Here is a 20,285-nt window from a genome sequence, read left to right as displayed (position 1 = left end):
AAGTAACTGTAGGCTACTCAGACATATTAAGTGCAACAGGTTTGCTAAAAAAAATGGAGTAATGACAGCACAATGGGGTTTACACTGCCAATACAGAGAGAGAAGCAGGGAAAGCCTCACTCCATCACGTCAGTAAAGAGAACAAGAAAGAAACCGAAACAGAGAGAGAAAAGTCACTCCCAGTGAGAAGAGATGCAAACAGACAAACAGAGAGAGAAAAGTCACTCCCAGTGAGAAGAGATGTAAACAGACAAACAGAGAGAGAAAAGTCACTCCCAGTGAGAAGAGATTTAAACAGACCAGTGAGAAGAGATTTAAACAGACAAACAGAGAGAGAAAAGTCACTCCCAGTGAGAAGAGATGCAAACAGACAAACAGAGAGAGAAAAGTCACTGAGAAGAGATGCCCAAACAGTGAGAAGAGATTTAAGTGAGAAGAGATGCAAACAGACAAACAGAGAGAAGAAAAACAGACAAACAGAGAGAGAAAAGTCACTCCCAGTGAGAAGAGATGCAAACAGACAAATAGAGAGAGACAAGTCACTCCCAGTGAGAAGAGATTTAAACAGACAAACAGAGAGAGAAAAGTCACTCCCAGTGAGAAGAGATGCAAACAGACAAACAGAGAGAGAAAAGTCACTCCCAGTGAGAAGAGATTTAAACAGACAAACAGAGAGAGAAAAGTCACTCCCAAACAGACAAACAGAGAGAGAAAAGTCACTCCCAGTGAGAAGAGATGCAAACAGACAAACAGAGAGAGAAAAGTCACTCCCAGTGAGAAGAGATGCAAACAGACAAATAGAGAGAGAAAAGTCACTCCCAGTGAGAAGAGATGCAAACAGACAAATAGAGAGAGAAAAGTCACTCCCAGTGAGAAGAGATGCAAACAGACAAATAGAGAAACAGGCATAGAGAGAGAAAACAGTCGGAGAAGAGATGGACAAACAGGGAGAAAAGAAAGAAGAGGTGTCCAAAGAAGAGATGCAACAGACAAATAGAGAGAGAAAAGTCACTCCCAGTGAGAAGAGATGCAAACCCAGAGAGAAAAGTCTCTGTGTCTCCCTCTGAAATTCCTCCATGCCACTTTGACTTTACCCCCTATTCCCTACACCCATCCCACTTCCCAGCCAGCCCTCCCTGGCACCAGTATGCGGCCCCCAGCCCCCCTTTCTCCCCCCTCAGGGCTGCTGCTGTTGCTGGTCTTCTGCCCCCTAGTGGTTGTAGCGCAGGCCAGCAGCAGTAAGACGGAGAGCGGACACAGCACACACCATGGAGACACAGACCCAGACCGCTGTATGAGGCATCACTTCGTGGAGACCATCACACACTCCATCTACAAGTGCCACTCCAATGTAAGTCAGCTGAATGTGCACACACACACACACACACACACACACACACACACACACACTAGAATGTACACACACGCTCTTTCACACGCAGACAACGATACACTAGCAGATACCTAATGATAAAGAAGGTCAGAACATCCTGTAAATCAAAACAAACACGTATGCAGACACACACACACACACACACACACACACACACTCACACGCACACACACACACACACACACACACTGTAAGCCAATCCAGTGTTCCACCCCTAGTCTTCCTGCTAAGAAGCTGTTTAAGATAACAGGGCCAGTCCAGCTGACAAAGGAGCAGGAGCTTTTACATGATAAATATCAGAAGAGATCTGCCCCAAACCTCCAAAGCAGACCCCTGGGACTACAGATAGGGAACTCTCTCTAATGAGTCTAGTGAGTAGGTATTTTTCACTCTATGTTTCTCTGTCTGTATGTCCCTCTCTTTCACTGTCCCTCTCTTTCGCTCTCTCTGTCTCCGTTTCTCCCTCTCTCTGTCTCTCTCTCTCTGTCTCCGTTTCTCCCTCTCTCTGTCTCTCTCTGTCTCTCTCTCTCTGTCTCTTACGGTCTCTGTGAGTTCCTCAACCCAGACCAAAATTAAACAAGCCCCCATAGATAGAGCAGCAAATGTCTGCAGTGTGGCCCACATCCAACACCTCACTCAACAGCAGCGTGACTCACCTAGACCAGACAGAGAGAGAGAGAGTGAGAGAGATGGGGAAGGCAGAGATAAATAGAGGGGGTAGAGATAGAGACGGAGAGAGGGAAGAGAGTGGAGAAAGAGAGAGACGGAAAGAGAGGTGAGAGAGAGAGGTCTAATAGAAAGAGAGAAAGAAGAAGAGTGGAGAGACTAGAAAAAGATTGTGGCAAACAGCTGCTGAGTAACCCTAGTAACCCTGGTGTAGCGGTATAAGGCACTGCACCTCAGTGCAAGAGGTGTCACTACAGTCCCTGGTTCAAATCCAGGCTGAATCACATCCAGCTGTGATTGGGTGTCCCATAGGGCGGCGCACAATTGGCCCAGCGTCGCCGGGGTAGGCCGTCATTGTAAATAAGAATTTGTTCTTGACTGACTTACCTAGTTTTAAAAAATGAGGAGAGTTAGTTTCTCCCTCCCGGAGGCGTAATATACGGCATGTAGACAGGACAGCACTGGGGATCTGTAGTGATGAGTGACACTGGGGATGTGTAGTCGTGAGTGACAGTTCCTGATGTAAACGAGTTTAAATGAGTGTAAGTGATCCCTCACAGGGGACAGTTAATGGAGGGGGGCTGTCATTCCGTCTTTCTATTCTTCCCCCTCTCTCTCCCACCATGAGTCCATTTCATACATGCAGGGCCGTGGTTGTGTGTGCGCATTCAAGTGCTTGCAACTGTGTATGTAGGTGTTTGTGTGTCTGTAAGTGGGTAGGTGAGTACCCATCTGTTGTCATCTTGCCATGCGGTTCCCAATCTCCAGACCCTTCTCCTCTCTTTCCCTCTCCTTATCTCCCCTCTTCTCTTCCCTCCCAACACACACTGACACAAAGCCCTCAGCTCCCAACCTCTCTCTGTGAAAATACTAAAACACTTCCTAGCTGATAGCTCATCTTCTAGTCCTCAGAAGGAAGTTTCATCTAATGTTTACTGCATTTTTTTTATTGCTTATTTAACTTTTGTTTATATCCCCTGGCCCTAGCTATTGTTAGAGAGGGTCACATCGGTGGCGACACGAGGCAGTTGACAGGGGACATGACACAGGAGTCCACTTACAGTGTGTGTGTGTGTGTGTGTGTGTGTGTGTGTGTGTGTGTGTGTGTGTGTGTGTGTGTGTGTGTGTGCGCGCAGTGGTCACATTGCAGGCAGACCATCACCTCTAGATGAGGATCCGCTAGGAACATAGTGAAACAGGTTATCCATGTTGTGTAGCTAGGAACACAGTGAAACAGGTCATCCATGTTCTATAGCTAGGACCACAATGAAACAGGTCATCCATGTTATGTAGCTAAGAACACAGTGAAACAGGTCATCAATTATGTGTAGCTAGGAACATAGTGAAACAGGTAATCAATGTTGTGTAGCTAAGAACACAGTGAAACAGGTCATCTATGTTCTGTAGCTAGGAACACAGTGAAATGGGTCATCCATGTTGTGTAGCTAGGAACAGAGTGAAACAGGTCATCTATGTTGTGTAGCTAGGAACACAGTGAAATGGGTCATCCATGTTGTGTAGCTAGGAACAGAGTGAAACAGGTCATCCATTATGTGTAGCTAGGAACACAGTGAAACAGTTAATCAATGTTGTGTAGCTAGGAACACAGTGACACAGGTCATCCACGTTGTGTAGCTAGGAACACAGTGAAACAGGTCATCCATGTTGTGTAGCTAGGAACACAGTGAAACAGGTCATCCATGTTATGTAGCTAGGAACAAAGTGACACAGGTCATCCATGTTGTGTAGCTAGGAACAAAGTGAAACAGGTCATCCATGTTGTGTAGCTAGGAACACAGTGACACAGGTCATCCATGTTGTGTAGCCAGGAGCACATGGGTCATCTATGTTCTGTAGCTAGGAACACAGTGAAACAGGTCATCCATGTTCTGTAGCTAGGAACACAGTGAAACAGGTCATCCATGTTCTATAGCTAGGAACACAGTGAAACAGGTCATCCATGTTATGTAGCTAAGAACACAGTGAAACAGGTCATCCATTATGTGTAGCTAGGAACACAGTGACACAGGTCATCCACATTGTGTAGCCAGGAGCACAGTGAAACAGGTCATCCATGTTTTGTAGCTAGGAACACAGTGAAACAGGTCATCCATGTTGTGTAGCCAGGAGCACAGTGAAATGGGTCATCTATGTTCTGTAGCTAGGAACACAGTGAAACAGGTCATCTATGTTCTGTAGCTAGGAACACAGTGAAACAGGTCATCCATGTTGTGTAGCTAAGAACACAGTGAAACAGGTCATCCATGTTCTGTAGCTAGGAACACAGTGAAACCGGTCATCTATGTTCTGTAGCTAGGAACACAGTGAAACAGGTCATCTATCTTCTGTAGCTAGGAACACAGTGAAACAGGTCATCCATGTTGTGTAGCCAGGAGCACAGTGAAATGGGTCATCTATGTTCTGTAGCTAGGACCACAATGAAACATGTCATCCATGTTCTGTTGCTAGGAACACAGTGAAACAGGTAATCAATGTTGTGTAGCTAAGAACACAGTGAAACAGGTCATCCATGTTCTGTAGCTAGGAACACAGTGAAACCGGTCATCCATGTTATGTAGCTAGGAACACAGTGAAACAGGTCATCCATGTTATGTAGCTATGAACACAGTGAAACAGGTCATCCATGTTATGTAGCTAAGAACACAGTGAAACAGGTCATCCACGTTGTGTAGCTAAGAACACAGTGACACAGGTCATCCATGTTGTGTAGCTAGGCACACAGTGAAACAGGTCATCCATGTTATGTAGCTAGGAACACAGTGAAACAGGTCATCCATGTTATGTAGCTAGGAACACAGTGAAACAGGTCATCCATGTTATGTAGCTAAGAACACAGTGAAACAGGTCATCCATGTTGTGTAGCTAGGAACACAGTGACACAGGTCATCCACGTTGTGTAGCTAGGAACACAGTGAAACAAGTCATCCATGTTGTGTAGCTAGGAACACAGTGAAACAGGTCATCCATGTTATGTAGCTAGGAACAAAGTGACACAGGTCATCCATGTTGTGTAGCTAGGAACACAGTGAAACAGGTCATCCATGTTGTGTAGCTAGGAACACAGTGACACAGGTCATCCATGTTGTGTAGCTAGGAACACAGGTACACAGGTCATCCATGTTGTGTAGCCAGGAGCACATGGGTCATCTATGTTCTGTAGCTAGGAACACAGTGAAACAGGTCATCCATGTTCTGTAGCTAGGAACACAGTGAAACAGGTCATCCATGTTCTATAGCTAGGAACACAGTGAAACAGGTCATCCATGTTATGTAGCTAAGAACACAGTGAAACAGGTCATCTATTATGTGTAGCTAGGAACACAGTGACACAGGTCATCCACATTGTGTAGCCAGGAGCACAGTGAAACAGGTCATCCATGTTTTGTAGCTAGGAACACAGTGAAACAGGTCATCCATGTTGTGTAGCCAGGAGCACAGTGAAATGGGTCATCTATGTTCTGTAGCTAGGAACACAGTGAAACAGGTCATCCATGTTGTGTAGCTAAGAACACAGTGAAACAGGTCATCCATGTTCTGTAGCTAGGAACACAGTGAAACCGGTCATCTATGTTCTGTAGCTAGGAACACAGTGAAACAGGTCATCTATCTTCTGTAGCTAGGAACACAGTGAAACAGGTCATCCATGTTGTGTAGCCAGGAGCACAGTGAAATGGGTCATCTATGTTCTGTAGCTAGGACCACAATGAAACAGGTCATCCATGTTCTGTTGCCAGGAACACAGTGAAACAGGTAATCAATGTTGTGTAGCTAGGAACACAGTGAAACAGGTCATCCATGTTCTGTAGCTAGGAACACAGTGAAACAGGTCATCCATGTTATGTAGCTAGGAACACAGTGAAACAGGTCATCCATGTTATGTAGCTATGAACACAGTGAAACAGGTCATCCATGTTATGTAGCTAAGAACACAGTGAAACAGGTCATCCACGTTGTGTAGCTAAGAACACAGTGACACAGGTCATCCATGTTGTGTAGCTAGGCACACAGTGAAACAGGTCATCCATGTTATGTAGCTAGGAACACAGTGAAACAGGTCATCCATGTTATGTAGCTAGGAACACAGTGAAACAGGTCATCCATGTTATGTAGCTAAGAACACAGTGAAACAGGTCATCCATGTTGTGTAGCTAGGAACACAGTGAAACAGGTCATCCATGTTGTGTAGCTAGGAACACAGTGAAACAGGTCATCCATGTTATGTAGCTAGGAACACAGTGACACAGGTCATCCATGTTGTGTAGCTAGGAACACAGTGAAACAGGTCATCCATGTTGTGTAGCTAGGAACACAGGTACACAGGTCATCCATGTTGTGTAGCCAGGAGCACATGGGTCATCTATGTTCTGTAGCTAAGAACACAGTGAAACAGGTCATCCATGTTATGTAGCTAGGACCACAGTGAAACAGGTCATCCATGTTCTATAGCTAGGAACACAGTGAAACAGGTCATCCATGTTATGTAGCTAAGAACACAGTGAAACAGGTCATCCATTATGTGTAGCTAGGAACACAGTGACACAGGTCATCCACATTGTGTAGCTAGGAACACAGTGAAACAGGTCATCCATGTTGTGTAGCCAGGAGCACAGTGAAATGGGTCATCTATGTTCTGTAGCTAGGAACACAGTGACACAGGTCATCCATGTTGTGTAGCTAAGAACACAGTGACACAGGTTATCCATGTTGTGTAGCTAGGAACACAGTGAAACAGGTCATCCATGTTATGTAGCTAGGAACACAGTGAAACAGGTCATCCATGTTATGTAGCTAGGAACACAGTGAAACAGGTCATCCATGTTATGTAGCTAAGAACACAGTGAAACAGGACATCCATGTTGTGTAGCTAGGAACACAGTGAAACAGGTCATCCATGTTGTGTAGCTAGGAACACAGTGAAACAGGTCATCCATGTTATGTAGCTAGGAACACAGTGACACAGGTCATCCATGTTGTGTAGCTAGGAACACAGTGAAACAGGTCATCCATGTTCTATAGCTAGGAACACAGTGAAACAGGTCATCCATGTTATGTAGCTAGGAACACAGTGAAACAGGTCATCCATGTTGTGTAGATAGGAACACAGGTACACAGGTCATCCATGTTATGTAGCTAGGAACACAGTGACACAGGTCATCCATGTTGTGTAGCTAGGAACACAGTGAAACAGGTCATCCATGTTGTGTAGCTAGGAACACAGGTACACAGGTCATCCATGTTGTGTAGCCAGGAGCACATGGGTCATCTATGTTCTGTAGCTAGGAACACAGTGAAACAGGTCATCCATGTTCTGTAGCTAGGAACACAGTGAAACAGGTCATCCATGTTCTATAGCTAGGAACACAGTGAATCAGGTCATCCATGTTCTGTTGCTAGGAACACAGTGAAACAGGTAATCCATGTTCGGTAGCTAGGAACACAGTGAAACCGGTCATCCATGTTATGTAGCTAGGAACACAGTGAAACAGGTCATCCATGTTATGTAACTAGGAACACAGTGAAACAGGTCATCTATTATGTGTAGCTAGGAACACAGTGAAACAGGTCATCTTATGTTAACATGTTGTCATCCATGTTGCTAGCTAAGAACACAGTGAAACAGGTCATCCATGTTGTGTAGCTAAGAACAACAGTGAAACAGGTCATCCATGTTCTGTAGCTAGGAACACATGTGAAACAGGTCATCCATGTTATGTAGCTAATAATACAGTGAAACAGGTCATCCATGTTATAAAGCTCAGGAACACAGTGAAACAGGTCATCCATGTTCTGTAGCTAGGAACACAGTGAAACAGGTCATCCATGTTCTGTAGCTAGGAACACAGTGAAACAGGTCATCCATGTTGTAAAATAGCACAGTGAAAAACATATGTTATGAGCTAGGAACACAGTGAACAGGTCATCCATGTTCTGTAGCTAGGAACACAGTGAAACAGGTCATCCATGTTCTGTAGCTAGAACACAGAACAGGTTATCCATGTTGTGTAAAACACAGTGAATCCATGTTGTGTAGCTAGGAACACAGTGAAACAGGTCATCCATGTTATGTAGCTAGGAACACAGTGAAACAGGTCATCCATTAGCTAGGAACACAGTGAAACAGGTCATCCATGTTATGTAGCTAGGAACACAGTGAAACAGGTCATCCATGTTGTGTAGCTAGGAACACAGTGAAACAGGTCATCCATGTTCTGTAGCTAAGAACACAGTGACACAGGTCATCCATGTTGTGTAGCTAAGAACACAGTGACACAGGTTATCCATGTTGTGTAGCTAGGAACACAGTGAAACAGGTCATCCATGTTATGTAGCTAGGAACACAGTGAAACAGGTCATCCATGTTATGTAGCTAGGAACACAGTGAAACAGGTCATCCATGTTATGTAGCTAAGAACACAGTGAAACAGGACATCCATGTTGTGTAGCTAGGAACACAGTGAAACAGGTCATCCATGTTGTGTAGCTAGGAACACAGTGAAACAGGTCATCCATGTTATGTAGCTAGGATCACAGTGACACAGGTCATCCATGTTGTGTAGCTAGGAACACAGTGAAACAGGTCATCCATGTTCTATAGCTAGGAACACAGTGAAACAGGTCATCCATGGTATGTAGCTAGGAACACAGTGAAACAGGTCATCCATGTTGTGTAGATAGGAACACAGGTACACAGGTCATCCATGTTATGTAGCTAGGAACACAGTGACACAGGTCATCCATGTTGTGTAGCTAGGAACACAGTGAAACAGGTCATCCATGTTGTGTAGCTAGGAACACAGGTACACAGGTCATCCATGTTGTGTAGCCAGGAGCACATGGGTCATCTATGTTCTGTAGCTAGGAACACAGTGAAACAGGTCATCCATGTTCTGTAGCTAGGAACACAGTGAAACAGGTCATCCATGTTCTATAGCTAGGAACACAGTGAATCAGGTCATCCATGTTATGTAGCTAAGAACACAGTGAAACAGGTCATCCATTATGTGTAGCTAGGAACACAGTGACACAGGTCATCCACGTTGTGTAGCTAGGAACACAGTGAAACAGGTCATCCATGTTGTGTAGCCAGGAGCACAGTGAAATGGGTCATCTATGTTCTGTAGCTAGGAACACAGTGACACAGGTCATCCATGTTGTGTAGCTAAGAACACAGTGACACAGGTCATCCATGTTGTGTAGCTAGGAACACAGTGACACAGGTCATCCATGTTGTGTAGCTAGGAACACAGTGAAACAGGTCATCCATGTTCTGTAGCTAGGAACACATCCATGTGAACACAGTCATCATCCATGTTCTGTAGCTAGGAACACAGTGAACACAGTGAAACAGGTCATCCATGTTCTGTAGCTAGGAACACAGTGAAACAGGTCATCCATGTTGTGTAGCTAGGAACACAGTGATCCATGTTGTGTAGCTGTAACACAGGAAACAGGTCATCCATGTTCTATAGCTAGGAACACAGTGAAACAGGTCATCCATGTTATGTAGCTAGGCACACAGTGAAACAGGTCATCCATTATGTGTAGCTAGGAACATAGTGAATCAGGTCATCCATGGTATGTAGCTAAGAACACAGTGACACAGGTCATCCATGTTGTGTAGCTAAGAACACAGTGACACAGGTTATCCATGTTGTGTAGCTTTGAACACAGTGAAACAGGTCATCCATGTTATGTAGCTAGGAACACAGTGAAACAGGTCATCCATGTTATGTAGCTAGGAACACAGTGAAACAGGTCATCCATGTTAAGTCGCTCTGGATAAGAGCGTCTGCTAAATGACTTAAATGTAAATGTAAATGTAGCTAAGAACACAGTGAAACAGGTCATCCATGTTGTGTAGCTAGGAACACAGTGAAACAGGTCATCCATGTTGTGTAGCTAGGAACACAGTGAAACAGGTCATCCATGTTATGTAGCTAGGAACACAGTGACACAGGTCATCCATGTTGTGTAGCTAGGAACACAGTGAAACAGGTCATCCATGTTGTGTAGCTAGGAACACAGGTACACAGGTCATCCATGTTGTGTAGCCAGGAGCACATGGGTCATCTATGTTCTGTAGCTAGGAACACAGTGAAACAGGTCATCCATGTTATGTAGCTAGGAACACAGTGAAACAGGTCATCCATGTTCTATAGCTAGGAACACAGTGAAACAGGTCATCCATGTTATGTAGCTAGGAACACAGTGAAACAGGTCATCCATTATGTGTAGCTAGGAACATAGTGAATCAGGTCATCCATGGTATGTAGCTAGGAACACAGTGACACAGGTCATCCATGTTGTGTAGCTAAGAACACAGTGACACAGGTTATCCATGTTGTGTAGCTAAGAACACAGTGACACAGGTCATCCATGTTGTGTAGCTAGGAACACAGTGAAACAGGTCATCCATGTTGTGTAGCTAAGAACACAGAACACAGTTTTGAAAACAGGTCATCCATGTTGTGTAGCTAGGAACACAGTGAAACAGGTCATCCATGTTGTGTAGCTAAGAACACAGTGAAACAGGTCATCCATGTTTTGTAGCTAGGAAGACAGTGAAACAGGTCATCCATGTTGTGTAGCTAGGAACACAGTGAAACAGGTCATCCATGTTGTGTAGCTAGGAACACAGTGACACAGGTCATCCATGTTGTGTAGCTAGGAACACAGTGAAACAGGTCATCCATGTTGTGTAGCTAGGAACACAGTGAAACAGGTCATCCATGTTATGTAGCTAGGAACACAGTGAAACAGGTCATCCATGTTGTGTAGCTAGCCAGGAGCACATGGGTCATCTATGTTCTGTAGCTAGAACACAGTGAAACAGGTCATCCATCCATGTTCCATGTTCGGTAGCTAGGAACACAGTGAAACAGGTCATCCATGTTATGTAGCTAGGAACACAGTGAAACAGGTCATCCATGTTATGTAGCTAGGAACACAGTGAAACAGGTCATCCATGTTATGTAGCTAGGAACACAGTGAAACAGGTCATCCATTATGTGTAGCTAGGAACATAGTGAATCAGGTCATCCATGGTATGTAGCTAGGAACACAGTGAATCAGGTCATCTATGTTCTGTAGCTAGGAACACAGTGACACAGGTCATCCATGTTGTGTAGCTAAGAACACAGTGACACAGGTTATCCATGTTGTGTAGCTAAGAACACAGTGACACAGGTCATCCATGTTGTGTAGCTAGGAACACAGTGAAACAGGTCATCCATGTTATGTAGCTAGGAACACAGTGACACAGGTCATCCATGTTGTGTAGCTAGGAACACAGTGAAACAGGTCATCCATGTTGTGTAGCTAGGAACACAGTGAAACAGGTCATCCATGTTATGTAGCTAGGAACACAGTGAAACAGGTCATCCATGTTATGTAGCTAAGAACACAGTGAAACAGGTCATCCATGTTGTGTAGCTAGGAACACAGTGACACAGGTCATCCATGTTGTGTAGCTAGGAACACAGTGACACAGGTCATCCATGTTCTATAGCTAGGAACACAGTGAAACAGGTCATCCATGTTATGTAGCTAGGAACACAGTGAAACAGGTCATCCATGTTATGTAGCTAGGAACACAGTGAAACAGGTCATCCATGTATGTAGCTGGAACACAGTGAATCAGGTCATCTATGTTCTGTAGCTAGGAACACAGTGAAACAGGTCATCCATGTTGTGCTAGCACAGTGAAACAGGTAATCCATGTTCGGTAGCTAGGAACACAGTGAAACCGGTCAACCATGTTATGTAGCTAGGAACACAGTGAAACAGGTCATCCATGTTTTATAGCTAGGAACACAGTGAAACAGGTCATCCATGTTATGTAGCTAGGAACACATCCATTATGTGTAAACAGGTCATCCCATGTTGTGTAGCTAGGAACACAGTGAATCAGGTCATCTATGTTCTGTAGCTAGGAACACAGTGACACAGGTCATCCATGTTGTGTAGCTAAGAACACAGTGACACAGGTTATCCATGTTGTGTAGCAAAGAACACAGTGACACAGGTCATCCATGTTGTGTAGCTAGGAACACAGTGACACAGGTCATCCATGTTGAGTAGCTAGGAACACAGTGAAACAGGTCATCCATGTTGTGTAGCTAAGAACACAGTGACACAGGTCATCCATGTTTTGTAGCTAGGAACACAGTGACACAGGTCATCCATGTTGTGTAGCTAGGAACACAGTGAAACAGGTCATCCATGTTCTATAGCTAGGAACACAGTGAAACAGGTCATCCATGTTATGTAGCTAGGCACACAGTGAAACAGGTCATCCATTATGTGTAGCTAGGAACATAGTGGTGTAGCTATGACACAGGTCATCCATGTTGTGTAGCTAAGAACACAGTGACACAGGTCATCCATGTTGTGTAGCTTTGAACACAGTGAAACAGGTCATCCATGTTATGTAGCTAGGAACACAGTGAAACAGGTCATCCATGTTATGTAGCTAGGAACACAGTGAAACAGGTCATCCATGTTATGTAGCTAAGAACACAGTGAAACAGGTCATCATCCATGTTTTGTAGCTAGGAACACAGTGAAACAGGTCATCCATGTTGTGTAGCTCATGAGACCATCCATGTTTTGTAGCTAAGAACACAGTGAAACAGGTCATCCATGTTTTGTAGCTAGTTCATCCATGTTGTGTAGCTAGAACACAGTGACACAGGTCATCCATGTTGTGTAGCTAGGAACACAGTGAAACAGGTCATCCATGTTGTGTAGCTAGGAACACAGTGAAACAGGTCATCCATGTTCTATAGCTAGGAACACAGTGAAACAGGTCATCCATGTTATGTAGCTAGGCACACAGTGAAACAGGTCATCCATGGTATGTAGCTAGGAACACAGTGACACAGGTCATCCTATGTTCTGTAGCTAGGAACACAGTGAAACAGGTCATCCATGTTGTGTAGCTAGTGAACACAGTTGAAACACAGGTCATCCATGTTGTGTAGCTAGGAACACAGTGAAACAGGTCATCCATGTTGTGTAGCTAGGAACACAGTGAAACAGGTCATCCATGTCATCCATGTTGTGTAGCCATAGGAACACAGTGAAACAGGTCATCCATGTTATGTAGCTAGGAACACAGTGAAACAGGTCATCCATGTTATGTAGCTAGGAACACAGTGAAACAGGTCATCCATGTTATGTAGCTAAGAACACAGTGAAACAGGTCATCCATGTTGTGTAGCTAGGAACACAGTGAAACAGGTCATCCATGTTGTGTAGCTAGGAACACAGTGAAACAGGTCATCCATGTTATGTAGCAGGTCATCCATGTTGTGTAGCTAGGAACACAGTGAAACAGGTCATCCATGTTGTGTAGCTAGGAACACAGTGATCCATGTTGTGTAGCAGGGTCATCTATGTTCTGTAGCTAGGAACACAGTGAAACAGGTCATCCATGTTCTGTAGCTAGGAACACAGTGAAACAGGTCATCCATGTTCTATAGCTAGGAACACAGTGAAACAGGTCATCCATGTTATGTAGCTAGCACAGTGAAACAGGTCATCCATTACAGTGAATCAGGTCATCCATGTTATGTAGCTAGGAACACAGTGAATCAGGTCATCTATGTTCTGTAGCTAGGAACACAGTGACACAGGTCATCCATGTTGTGTAGCTAAGAACACAGTGACACAGGTTATCCATGTTGTGTAGCTAAGAACACAGTGACACAGGTCATCCATGTTGTGTAGCTAGGAACACAGTGAAACAGGTCATCCATGTTGTGTAGCTAAGAACACAGTGAACAGGTCATCCATGTTTTGAAAACAGGTGACATCATCCATGTTGTGTAGCTATGAACACAGTGAAACAGGTCATCCATGTTTTGTAGCTAGGAACACAGTGAAACAGGTCATCCATGTTGTGTAGCTAGGAACACAGTGAAACAGGTCATCCATGTTGTGTAGCTAAGAACACAGTGACACAGGTCATCCATGTTGTGTAGCTAGGAACACAGTGACACAGGTCATCCATGTTGTGTAGCTAGGAACACAGTGAAACAGGTCATCCATGTTCTATAGCTAGGAACACAGTGAAACAGGTCATCCATGTTATGTAGCTAGGAACACAGTGAAACAGGTCATCCATTATGTGTAGCTAGGAACATAGTGAATCAGGTCATCCATGGTATGTAGCTAGGAACACAGTGAATCAGGTCATCTATGTTCTGTAGCTAGGAACACAGTGAAACAGGTCATCCATGTTCTATAGCTAGGAACACAGTGAAACAGGTCATCCATGTTGTGTAGCTAGGAACACAGTGAAACAGGTCATCCATGTTGTGTAGCTAGGAACACAGTGAAACAGGTCATCCATGGTATGTAGCTAGGAACACAGTGACACAGGTCATCCATGTTGTGTAGCTAAGAACACAGTGACACAGGTTATCCATGTTGTGTAGCTTTGAACACAGTGAAACAGGTCATCCATGTTATGTAGCTAGGAACACAGTGAACAGGTCATCCATGTTTTGTCATCATCCATGTTGTGTAGCTAGGAACACAGTGAAACAGGTCATCCATGTTGTGTAGCTAAGAACACAGTGACACAGGTCATCCATGTTGTGTAGCTAGGAACACAGTGAAACAGGTCATCCATGTTGTGTAGCTAAGAACACAGTGACACAGGTCATCCATGTTTTGTAGCTAGGAACACAGTGACACAGGTCATCCATGTTGTGTAGCTAGGAACACAGTGAAACAGGTCATCCATGTTGTGTAGCTAGGAACACAGTGAAACAGGTCATCCATTATGTCATCCATGTTTCATCCATGTTATGTAGCTAGGAACACAGTGAAACAGGTCATCCATGTTCTGTAGCTAGGAACACAGTGAAACAGGTCATCCATGTTCTGTAGCTAGGAACACAGTGAAACAGGTCATCCATGTTCTGTAGCAGGTCATCCATGTTCTGTAGCTAGGAACACAGTGAAACAGGTCATCCATGTTCTATAGCTAGGAACACAGTGAAACAGGTCATCCATGTTATGTAGCTAGGAACACAGTGAAACAGGTCATCCATTATGTGTAGCTAGGTCATCCATCCATGTTATGTAGCTAGGAACACAGTGAATCAGGTCATCCATGTTCTGTAGCTAGGAACACAGTGAAACAGGTCATCCATGTTGTGTAGCTATGACACAGGTCATCCATGTTGTGTAGCTAGGAACACAGTGAAACAGGTCATCCATGTTGTGTAGCTAGGAACACAGTGAAACAGGTCATCCATGTTGTGTAGCTAGGAACACAGTGAAACAGGTCATCCATGTTGTTTTGTAGCTAGGAACACAGTGACACAGGTCATCCATGTTCTGTAGCTAGGAACACAGTGAAACAGGTCATCCATGTTCTGTAGCTAGGAACACAGTGAAACAGGTCATCCATGTTATGTAGCTAGGAACACAGTGAAACAGGTCATCCATGTTGTGTAGCTAGGAACACAGTGAAACAGGTCATCCATGTTGTGTAGCTAAGAACACAGTGACACAGGTCATCCATGTTGTGTAGCTAGGAACACAGTGAAACAGGTCATCCATGTTCTGTAGCTAGGAACACAGTGAAACAGGTCATCCATGTTGTGTAGCTAGGAACACAGTGAACACAGGTCATCCATGTTGTGTAGCTAGGAACACAGTGAGGTCATCCATGTTATGTAGCTACACAGTGAACAGGTCATCCATGTTGTGTAGCTAGGAACACAGTGACACAGGTCATCCATGTTGTGTAGCTAGGAACACAGTGAAACAGGTCATCCATGTTGTAGCTATGAAACAGGTCATCCATGTTTTGTAGCTAGGAACACAGTGAAACAGGTCATCCATGTTGTGTAGCTAAGAACACAGTGACACAGGTCATCCATGTTGTGTAGCTAGGAACACAGTGACACAGGTCATCCATGTTGTGTAGCTAGGAACACAGTGAAACAGGTCATCCATGTTATGTAGCTAGGAACACAGTGAAACAGGTCATCCATTATGTGTAGCTAGGAACATAGTGAATCAGGTCATCCATGGTGTGTAGCTAGTGAACACAGGTCATCCATGTTCTGTAGCTAGGAACACAGTGAAACAGGTCATCCATGTTCTGTAGCTAGGAAAACAGGTAGTGAATCATCCATGTTCATGTAGCTAGGAACACAGTGAAACAGGTCATCCATGTTGTGTAGCTACAGAAACAGGTCATCCATTATGTGTAGCTAGGAACAGTGAATCAGGTCATCCATGTTGTGTAGCTAGGAACACAGTGACACAGGTCATCCATGTTGTGTAGCTAAGAACACAGTGACACAGGTTATCCATGTTGTGTAGCTTTGATGTTCCATGTTATGCTAGGAACACAGTGAAACAGGTCATCCATGTTATGTAGCTAGGAACACAGTGAAACAGGTCATCCATGTTATGTCATGAAACAGGTCATCCATGTTGTGTAGCTAGGAACACAGTGAAACAGGTCATCCATGTTGTGTAGCTAGGAACACAGTGAAACAGGTCATCCATGTTATGTAGCTAGGAACACAGTGACACAGGTCATCCATGTTGTGTAGCTAGGAAAACAGGTCATCCATGTGAGCACAGGTCATCCATGTTGTGTAGCCAGGAGCACATGGGTCATCTATGTTCTGTAGCTAGGAACACAGTGAAACAGGTCATCCATGTTATGTAGCTAGGAACACAGTGAAACAGGTCATCCATGTTCTATAGCTAGGAACACAGTGAAACAGGTCATCCATGTTATGTAGCTAGGAACACAGTGAAACAGGTCATCCATTATGTGTAGCTAGGAACATAGTGAATCAGGTCATCCATGGTATGTAGCTAGGAACACAGTGAATCAGGTCATCTATGTTCTGTAGCTAGGAACACAGTGACACAGGTCATCCATGTTGTGTAGCTAAGAACACAGTGACACAGGTTATCCATGTTGTGTAGCTAAGAACACAGTGACACAGGTCATCCATGTTGTGTAGCTAGGAACACAGTGAAACAGGTCATCCATGTTATGTAGCTAGGAACACAGTGACACAGGTCATCCATGTTGTGTAGCTAGGAACACAGTGAAACAGGTCATCCATGTTATGTAGCTAGGAACACAGTGAAACAGGTCATCCATGTTGTGTAGCTAGGAACACAGTGAAACAGGTCATCCATGTTGTGTAGCTAAGAACACAGTGACACAGGTCATCCATGTTGTGTAGCTAGGAACACAGAACACAGTGACTAGGACAGGTCATCCATGTTCTATAGCTAGGAACACAGTGAAACAGGTCATCCATGTTATGTAGCTAGGAACACAGTGAAACAGGTCATCCATTATGTGTAGCTAGGAACATAGTGAAACAGGTCATCCATGTTATGTAGCTAGGAACACAGTGAACACATCTATGTTCTGTAAACAGGTCATCCATGTTGTAGCTAGGAACACAGTGAGGTCATCCATGTTGTGTAGCTAGGAACACAGTGAAACAGGTCATCCATGTTAGTGTAGCTCATCCAGGTAACAGGAACAGTGAAACAGGTCATCCATGTTCTGTAGCTAGGAACACAGTGACACAGGTCATCCATGTTGTGTAGCTAAGAACACAGTGACACAGGTCATCCATGTTGTGAGCTAAACAGGTCATCCATGTTGTGTAGCTAGGAACACAGTGAAACAGGTACACAGGTCATCCATGTTTGTAGCTAGGAACACAGTGAGCATCCATGTTGTGTAGCTAAGAACACAGTGAAACAGGTCATCCATGTTCTGTAGCTAGGAACACAGTGAAACAGGTCATCCATGTTATGTAGCTAGGAACACAGTGAAACAGGTCATCCATGTTCTATAGCTAGGAACACAGTGAAACAGGTCATCCATGTTATGTAGCTAGGAACACAGTGAAACAGGTCATCCATTATGTAGTGAATCAGGTCATCCATGGTATGTAGCTAGGAACACAGTGAATCAGGTCATCTATGTTCTGTAGCTAGGAACACAGTGAAACAGGTCATCCATGTTCTATAGCTAGGAACACAGTGAAACAGGTAATCCATGTTCGGTAGCTAGGAACACAGTGAAACAGGTCATCCATGTTATGTAGCTAGGAACACAGTGAAACAGGTCATCCATGTTCTGTAGCTAGGAACACAGTGAAACAGGTCATCCATGTTATGTAGCTAGGAACACAGTGAAACAGGTCATCCATGTTCTGTAGCTAGGAACACAGTGACACAGGTCATCCATGTTGTGTAGCTAAGAACACAGTGACACAGGTCATCCATGTTGTGTAGCTAGGAACACAGTGAAACAGGTCATCCATGTTGTGTAGCTAAGAACACAGTGAAACAGGTCATCCATGTTTTGTAGCTAGGAACACAGTGAAACAGGTCATCCATGTTGTGTAGCTAAGAACACAGTGACACAGGTCATCCATGTTGTGTAGCTAAGAACACAGTGACACAGGTCATCCATGTTGTGTAGCTAGGAACACAGTGACACAGGTCATCCATGTTGTGTAGCTAGGAACACAGTGAAACAGGTCATCCATGTTGTGTAGCTAGGAACACAGTGAAACAGGTCATCCATGTTATGTAGCTAGGAACACAGTGAAACAGGTCATCCATTATGTGTAGCTAGGAACATAGTGAATCAGGTCATCCATGTTATGTAGCTAAGAACACAGTGAAACAGGTCATCCTATGAAACAGGTCATCCATGTTCTGTAGCTAGGAACACAGTGAAACAGGTCATCCATGTTCGTAGCTAGGAACACAGTGAAACAGGTCATCCATGTTGTGTAGCTAGGAACACAGTGAATCAGGTCATCCATGTTATGTAGTAGCTAGGAACATCATGTTATGTAGTGAACACAGTGAAACAGGTCATCCATGTTATGTAGCTAGGAACACAGTGAAACAGGTCATCCATGTTATGTAGCTAGGAACACAGTGAAACAGGTCATCCATGTTGTGTAGCTAGGAACACAGTGACACAGGTCATCCATGTTGTGTAGCTAGGAACACAGTGAAACAGGTCATCCATGTTGTGTAGCTAGGAACACAGTGACACAGGTCATCCATGTTGTGTAGCTAGGAACACAGTGACACAGGTCATCCATGTTGTGTAGCTAGGAACACAGTGAAACAGGTCATCCATGTTCTGTAGCTAGGAACACAGTGAAACAGGTCATCCATGTTCTATAGCTAGGAACACAGTGAATCAGGTCATCCATGTTATGTAGCTAAGAACACAGTGAAACAGGTCATCCATTATGTGTAGCTAGGAACACAGTGACACAGGTCATCCACGTTGTGTAGCTAGGAACACAGTGAAACAGGTCATCCATGTTGTGTAGCCAGGAGCACAGTGAAATGGGTCATCTATGTTCTGTAGCTAGGAACACAGTGAAACAGGTCATCTATGTTCTGTAGCTAGGAACACAGTGAAACAGGTCATCCATGTTGTGTAGCTAAGAACACAGTGAAACAGGTCATCCACGTTCTGTAGCTAGGAACACAGTGAAACCGGTCATCTATGTTCTGTAGCTAGGAACACAGTGAAACAGGTCATCTATGTTCTGTAGCTAGGAACACAGTGAAACAGGTCATCCATGTTGTGTAGCCAGGAGCACAGTGAAATGGGTCATCTATGTTCTGTAGCTAGGACCACAATGAAACAGGTCATCCATGTTCTGTTGCTAGGAACCAAGTGAAACAGGTAATCCATGTTCGGTAGCTAGGAACACAGTGAAACCGGTCATCCATGTTATGTAGCTAGGAACACAGTGAAACAGGTCATCCATGTTATGTAGCTAGGAACACAGTGAAACAGGTCATCCATGTTATGTAGCTAGGAACACAGTGAAACAGGTCATCCATGTTATGTAGCTAGGAACACAGTGAAACAGGTCATCTATGTTCTGTAGCTAGGAACACAGTGACACAGGTCATCCATGTTGTGTAGCTAAGAACACAGTGACACAGGTTATCCATGTTGTGTAGCTAGGAACACAGTGAAACAGGTCATCCATGTTATGTAGCTAGGAACACAGTGAAACAGGTCATCCATGTTGTGTAGCTAGGAACACAGTGAAACAGGTCATCCATGTTGTGTAGCTAAGAACATCAGCTAGGAACACAGTGACACAGGTCATCCATGTTGTGTAGCTAGGAACACAGTGAAACAGGTCAT

At 44.2% G+C, this 20,285-nt stretch overlaps 1 protein-coding gene across 1 annotated transcript in view; it reads left to right on the top strand.

The window, feature by feature from the left end:
- The window catches only part of LOC115121724 (norrin-like), a 100,897-nt gene that overhangs the window by 54,749 nt on the left and 25,863 nt on the right, over positions 1-20,285 (top strand). Inside the window, exon 3 of the mRNA XM_065015736.1 lies at positions 1,127-1,351. Coding sequence (XP_064871808.1) covers positions 1,148-1,351 — 204 coding nt within the window. The 5' untranslated portion in view covers positions 1,127-1,147. The remainder of the gene's footprint in view (positions 1-1,126; positions 1,352-20,285) is intronic.

This window comes from Oncorhynchus nerka, linkage group LG3, assembly GCF_034236695.1.
Source record: "Oncorhynchus nerka isolate Pitt River linkage group LG3, Oner_Uvic_2.0, whole genome shotgun sequence".
NCBI lineage: Eukaryota > Metazoa > Chordata > Actinopteri > Salmoniformes > Salmonidae > Oncorhynchus > Oncorhynchus nerka.
The sequence above is the reverse complement of the archived record's forward strand: the minus strand, read 5'-3'. Positions and strand labels throughout refer to the sequence as shown.